General features: G+C 63.4%; 1 protein-coding gene across 2 annotated transcripts; it reads right to left on the bottom strand.

Annotated features, from left to right (window-relative positions):
- Positions 1-1,962: 1,962 nt before the first annotated feature.
- HRH3 (histamine receptor H3) lies at positions 1,963-6,615 on the bottom strand. 2 transcript variants are annotated; one of them, XR_009453992.1, is made up of 4 exons: positions 5,979-6,615; positions 4,765-4,931; positions 2,847-3,932; positions 1,963-2,453 (listed from the first exon to the last, which is right to left on the bottom strand). XR_009453992.1 is itself a non-coding variant. In XM_059705132.1 (3 exons), exons 1-3 carry the CDS (start codon positions 6,235-6,237, stop codon positions 3,009-3,011), a joined length of 1,350 nt encoding a protein of 449 aa, XP_059561115.1. In that variant the 5' UTR covers positions 6,238-6,615; the 3' UTR covers positions 1,963-3,008. The 2 variants fall into 2 exon arrangements, 1 of the variants encoding a protein (XP_059561115.1); XM_059705132.1 differs by having other exon boundaries at positions 1,963-3,932.

Raw genomic sequence — 6,615 nt, 5'->3', positions numbered from 1 at the left:
CCTGGCCACAGCCCCTCCTGCATCTGGAGAACTGGCAGGTGCCCTGCTGGGAGCCAGGTCGCCCAGGGAATGTGGAAGGAATGAGATGTCAGCTCCTCTGAGAGGCTCCCTTGGGTTGTGAGCTGGGCCACCCTCCTCTGGGGCCTCTGCCCTGCTTACAGCCATGCAGCCCCCAATCTCATGGAAGTGGCCCCACTTATCTGCCAGATGTTTATGTCTCCTAGCAGCCAGCCTGGCACACAGTAGGTGCTCAGTAAACATCCGCAGCAGGGGGTTGGGGGTGGGCGAAGGGCTTTGTCTCTGGCCCAGTGTGGGATTCAGGAGAAAGGCCTCCTGGTGTGTTTGTTTGCTGCTGGGCCAGGCCCAATGGGCTGGGTGACTTTCTTCTCTCCTCCTCCATCCCCTTGCGGAGCAGCACTTTCCAGAGATTGAAGGCAAAATTGCTTGAAAGCCTGTGCTTTTATCCTCCAATTTGTAGCCATTTAGCAGGGCTGGGCGGAGGGGCAGTGAGGGCGCTGGCTGTGCTGTCTGCAGGGAGGTGCCTGCTGCCACTGCTGCTGCAGAGAACGGAGAACGAGTCCTTTGTCCTCGCTTGGACGGCCCTGGGCTGAGGGACAGGCAGCTGCGGGGGGCTCAGGCTGGGTCCTGTGGGGCCAGCAGGGTGGCCAATGGCTAGTGTGCAGGCAGCACTCAGCCTCCAGAGCTACCTGCAGGGGTTTCCCTGAGCTCTGGGCCCCGCACATGGTGGTGTCCGCTGTCTCTGCTCATGCAGCACCCAGCCTCTAGGGCAGTGATGGCAAACCTTTTGAGCTCGGCGTGTCAGCATTTTGAAAAACCCTAACTTAACTCTGGTGCCGTCTCACATATAGAAATTTTTTGATATTTGCAACCATAGTAAAACAAAGACTTATATTTTTGATATTTATTTTATATATTTAAGTGCCATTTAACAAAGAAAAATCAACCAAAAAAATGAGTTTGCGTGTCACCTCTGACACGCGTGTCATAGGTTCGCCATCACTGCTCTAGGGAGCCCCTTTCTCTGGTCACTAGGGAGGGGCCTGCCTAGAGACCAGAGGGGTCCTCACGGTACATGGAGAGTGTGTGAGGGGGCGGGTGCCAGCGAGAGGAGTTCCCGAGTTCCTGGGAAATAAAGGTGCCGCCAGCTGGGGTGGCACGGTGTCTGCCGCAGGGTTGTCTTCACGTCTCCGGGCGGCTCTCTCTGCAGAGCGGGACTCGGTGTTGGCACTGACCTGCCTCTGCCGTGGAGAAGCCCTGGGGCCCACGCCCAGCTGTCACCGTCTCTGCGTGGGAAGTGAGGTGTGGGACCGTGGGGACAGAGGAGCGGCTGTCTGGGAGGGGGAGGGGGCCCTTGTGGCTTCCACCCTGGAGTCTGGATCTCACGAGTTGGGCTGCCCTGGCCCCTTTCCTGGGGTGAGACCGAGGTCTGCTGCTCCATGAGGAGCCCAAGGCACATGCAGGTCCTTCTCTCTATTGTCACCCCCAGTCCTGCCTCCAGGCCTTTGGGCAGGATGGTTTCTCTCCCAGAGATGCCTCCCTCCCTCTGCTTCCACCCCCCCGCCCCCACCTTCCCTGCCCCTCAGCTCCACCCCAGGAGCCCCGGAAGCTTCCCAGATGGAAGTCATGGCCAAGAAAGATGAGAACCTCATCCTGGGGGCAGGCAGGCTGTGGCAGGTGGGGCTTGGGGTGTATTCTCAAGGCTGGAATGAGTCCCCTGGACAGTGATGGGGTGCAGCAGGGGGGGCACTGCTGGGCACCTGCCCCTTACTAAGATTAAACCCTGGTGTGCAGCCAGGCTGCTTTCTCCCCCACTGCAGTCCCCCACTGGAAAGAGAACACTGAGGCCAGGGGAGGGGCAGGCCTGGGTCTCACACCCAGAGTGGCCTGTGTCTCCCTAGCACCGCACTTCAGTCCCCCGCCCACAAAGTCCTCAGGAATCAGCACCAATAAAAAAATACACTTTACTGTGGACCTCAGAGTCTACAGGGCCGGCTCAACGGGTCCAGGGGGCGTGGAGCATGCAGGGTGCCACAGGGTGCACGGAATGTGGCGAAGCGGACCCTCCACTGGGCACCCGGGCCTGGTCCCTCTGCCTGCCCTGCAAGCCTCAGGACCCTCGGGGCAGGGCCGGGCCCTCGGACCGTCAGCCCCAGGAAACACTGGTTGAGCAGAGGAAGTGGGGTGGCAGCCTGCTGACAGCAGGTATCCGGGCTGTGACCACTTTCAGAGCCACCAGTCCGGCCCAGCGCCCGAGCCAGGGGCAGGGTGGGCAGAAGCAGCTGGTGCAGCTCAGCCGGAAACAGCAGCACGAGGAGAGAGGGCGTGGGAGCCCACACCTGCCAATCCTGCCCTGAGCTCCTCTGCAATCTTGTCTCTCTTGATTAAACATCCAAGGAACATCGAGTTCACAGATGTGTTTTCCTTTTCTTTGTCTTCCTGAAACACCCAGAATGGAAAAGCAGAGAACAGCAGCAAGCTGTTGGCACTTTGGGGGCAGAGAGAGTTGGAGGAAAGAGGGCTGAAGGAGTCGGGCCGGGCTTAAGAAGGGGCAGATGGCTGCAGAGCCGGTAGCCGGGGCTGGTCTGGAGCAAGGGAAGGTGTGCAGGTGTGTGCAGGCGTGCGCGCACATGCAGGAGCAAACTGCTGGGTAGAAAGCATGGAGCACACGCCACGCGCTTGCTTTGGGAAGAACACCGAGCAGTAACTGTGCAAACGGTGGACCCACTGGTTGCCACACTGTCTGTGGGGAGGTGGACATTGTGGCTAAGACCCCCAGATTGTCCCTCCTGGGGAAGAGTTAGGATTTGGGTGGCAGGGCTAGCCACTCGCATTCCAGTTCAGGCAGTAGGGTCCTCGGCCAGCCCACCAAGCTGCCTCCACGGCAGGCAGGTGGTCTAAGAGAGGCCACATGGCAAAAGTGTGGGCCCAAGAGGAGGCGGCGGCTGCCCAGAAACCCCGGTGTGGGCAGAGGGGCCTGGGTAGCCAGCTCACTTCCAGCAGTGCTCCAGAGAGCTGTGAGGCTGGACCTTGAGCTTGTGGGGGCACAGCAGCTTGGTGAAGGCCCGGCGAAAGCTGTAATGGCACAGTGGATAGAGGATCGGGTTGACTGCTGAGTTGGCCCACAGTAGCCAGAAGGATGTCTCATACCAGTAGTCGGGGACGCAGTGGCCGTGGCAGGCAGCCCGGATGATCATCAGGAGGGTGTATGGGGCCCAGCAGAGTCCAAAGATGCTCACGATGATGGCCAGCGACTTGGCCACCTTCTTGTCCCGAGACAGCCGGAAGCGCTGGGTGATGCCCTGGGACACCATCTTCATGCGCTTCTCCAGTGACGCAGAGGACGCCGACGGCTTGGAGCCCCTCTTGAGCGAGCGAGGCCGCTCTGTGCCCCGCGAGGAGCTGCCTGAGCTGGAGGTGGGCGAGTTTGCCGTGCCCCCACCACTACCCCCCAGGGCTGCCTCTCCTGCCTCGGTGCCCGGGGCCACCTCGCCGACCCCGGCGCCATACCTGTGCAGCGGCATGGCCTCCCTGCGCCCCTTCTGCCAGCAGCCCCAGCAGCCGGGAGCGGCCGGCGGAGAGGGCTGGGCCTCCGGTCGGGGCTCCGGGCCAGTGGCCTCTCGGACCCCGTCCAGCCGGTCGCGGGTGCGCTTCTGGATGTTCAGGTAGATGCTGAGGTTGAAGAAGGTGACGCTGAGGAAGGGCGTGAAGAACTCGAGCGTGGAGGCCGTGATGAGGAAGTACCAGTTGTAGAAGAACTCCGCGTAGCAGTGGCCCTCGGGAATGGAGCTGCCGCCCGACAGGTGCTCCCAGCTCAGGATGGCCGGCCCGTACAGCAGGAAGGCCAGCACCCACACCAGCGCCATCTTCCACACCGCCTGCCGCGTGTTGCCCTGCTGGGCCCGGTAAGAGACCTGCGGGGACATGCTGGGTCAGGCATCTTTTGGATGTCATCTCATTTAATCTTTACAACACCCCCATCACTCTCCCCACTTTCTTTCTGGGTGGCTCAGGGAGGGAGGGACAGACCAGGTGGATCGGCTAAGGGGGCAGAGTGGGTTCGACCCAGGCCTACTGACCTCAAACCCATGCTCTTTGCACTCTGTCCCATGCCCTTCTAGATAGGACACATGTGGCTTCTGAGCAGAGAGCCCTTGGGTGCCCAAAAAAGCCATCAAGGAGAAGACATAGGAGCAAGGTGAGACTTCTGCTCCGCTGTGCCAGGCTCATGCCCATGTGGTACGGTCATGGGAGCCCAGGCAGCCCAGGGCCCCAGCTCATGGTGGCCACTCACACCAAGGGGAACTGGTGGAGCCAGGAGCTGATGCCTGTCTTTCTGGGATGCACAGAGACACACAGACACACACACAGGCACAGACATACACATACACACAGACCCACACACACAAGGCAGGGGGGTGCCACCAAGGGCCTCTGGCTCAGATCCTCCCTCAGCTCCAAAGACTCTGCACCTGCCCCAAAGAGGAGGCTGAAGTGACCCCCTTCCTTCAGGAATACCTGATGCCAGATCCAGGTGGTGCCTCCTGCCTGTCCCAGGACCAGTCTACTGGCAGCAAATGACTATGAGTGGGCAGCTGGCTGTAGAGAGTGCCTGGCATGTCAGGCGTGAGGCAAGCGGGACCAAACTCACCTGGCACTGCCCACATCCCCTGCTGGGTGCCTTCTGGGCCACTCCTGACCACCTCCCCCCAGGAGTGAGCGTGGGCACCCGCATCCCAGACTCACAGCGCGGGTAACGGACAGGAACCGGTCATAGCTGATGAGCACAATGTTGAAGACGGAGGACGTGCAGAGTAGATAGTCCACCACCAGCCACAGCTTGCAGAGGCCCCGGCCGAAGGGCCAGCGGCCAGTCAGCACATAGGGCACATACAGTGGAATACAGAAGGCTCCTGTGGGAGAGCAGGGCCGTGGTGGGGCAGAGCCGGACGAGGGTCTGTGGTCAGACCCTCCACAACGCAGAGACAGGCAGGACCTGTCAGTCGCCACCCTTCTGGTCAGCAACCTCACCTTACCCACCCCTCCACCGTCTCCTAGACACACCCTCTGCCTGGACCTGGCCTTCGACCCCTGCCCAGCCCCCAGGCCCACCAGTGTCCCCTGGGCGTGGGTGCAGGAGGGACGCTCCTGTGTGGGAGCCTCTGGGCACAGGAGCCCCTGGTCCTGATTCAGTGCTTCCCAGGCTCTTCCTGTCCAGCCCTCCCAGGCCCCAAAGGGAGGAAGGGAGAGTTTCTTCCCTCTAGCCCCTGGGCCCAGGCCCTATCCTGGCTTTGGACAGCCTTTCCTCTTCAGTTCAGAAACCAAGAAAGCCTTTTTCCTGATTCAAAGGGCACTCGGCCACAGCCGCCAGCGGCTCCCGCCGCCCAGCCCCTCTCTGAGCGCCTGGCAGACGCACGCGCAGCCCCAACAGGTGTCTGGCGCTCCAGCCCCCTCCGCGAGCGCCCGCCCTCAGCCCGCAGCAGCTCACGGACACGTGAGAGCGCTCTCCGCCCCCCCCCCTTCCCAATGCCCCCTCCCACAACACCGCTCTAAAACCCCCATTCTATGTCCCTTCCCCAAACCTTCCCCAGCGCCCTCCATGAGTCCTAAGTCCCCCACAGCCTTTGTTTGCTACTGCAGAAGCCGGCGCTGCACCCGTGCCGCTGCGCCTGGCGCCTCGAGCGCCCGCCTGCTCCGGCCCCTTCCCCACTCCCAACCCCCGCAACGCGGCGGCGAAGCCAGGAACTTCGCCCGCGCCCATCACCCATCGCCCATCGCCCATCGCCCCACGAGTCCCAGGCGCCCCCTCCCCAGGCCAGTCCGCCCCGCCGCCCTCACCCCCCCCCCCCCACACGCTGGGGCGTGTGCCGGTACAAAAGGCACCCAAGTCCGGCGCTCCAATTCCCGCTGGCCTGGCGGGCCGAGCGCTCCAGGACTCGGGCAGGGGTTGGGGGCTTTACCCACGAGAAAGTCGGAGATGGCGAGGTTGAGCAGAAAGAAGTTGTTCTGGGTGCGGAGGCTCGAGTCGGCCACGAAGGCGAGCATGACCAGCGCGTTGCCCAGCACCGTGGCCACAATAAGCAGCGCCATGAGCGCGGCCAGCACCGCGGTCCAGGCGGCGGAGAAGCCGCGCGCCCCGCCCGCCGCCGCCGCCGCCGCCGCCTCTCCAGCCAGCGCCCCCGACGCGTTCAGCGGCCCGTCGGGTGGCGGGCGCTCCATGGCCCTGCCGGCTCACGCGGCGCTGGGACTCCGGGCAGGGCGCGGACCGCCGGCTGGGCAGCCGGGAGGGGCCCGGGCCCAGGAGCCTGGTGTTTGAGGGCTTTCAGCCCGGCCGGATTCCCCGGGGGATGCCCGGCGCATGGTCCGAGGGCGCAGAGGCCGGGGCGGGCAACGCCGAGGAGGCCCAGGCTGGATTCCAACCAGAATAGGGCCAGCGGCACAACCGCAGCGGCCCGAGCGGAGCCGGAGCCCGAACCGCTGCCGGAGCGTCTGTGCGCCCCAAATGCAGCGCGCTGCCAAGTGCGCCCCGTGCCCAGCCGGCCGCCCCCCGCGCCCCGCGCCGGGCTCAGCGCCGGCACCATTGGCTGTAACCCTCGC

The sequence above is a fragment of the Myotis daubentonii genome, chromosome 8 (genome assembly GCF_963259705.1).
Source record: "Myotis daubentonii chromosome 8, mMyoDau2.1, whole genome shotgun sequence".
In the NCBI taxonomy this organism is placed as follows: domain Eukaryota; kingdom Metazoa; phylum Chordata; class Mammalia; order Chiroptera; family Vespertilionidae; genus Myotis; species Myotis daubentonii.
Note: the sequence above shows the minus strand (reverse complement) of the source record. Positions and strands in the feature narration are given on the sequence as shown.

Coding starts and splice junctions, on each gene's coding strand:
- HRH3 (XM_059705132.1), bottom strand. CDS start 6,237: ATGGAGCGCCCGCCACCCGACGGGCCGCTGAACGCGTCGGGGGCGCTG. Junction 4,932..5,978: donor CATCTCCGACTTTCTCGTGG/GTAAAGCCCCCA, acceptor GCTCTCCCACAG/GAGCCTTCTGTATTCCACTG. Junction 3,933..4,764: donor TCCTGTCCGTTACCCGCGCT/GTGAGTCTGGGA, acceptor ATGTCCCCGCAG/GTCTCTTACCGGGCCCAGCA.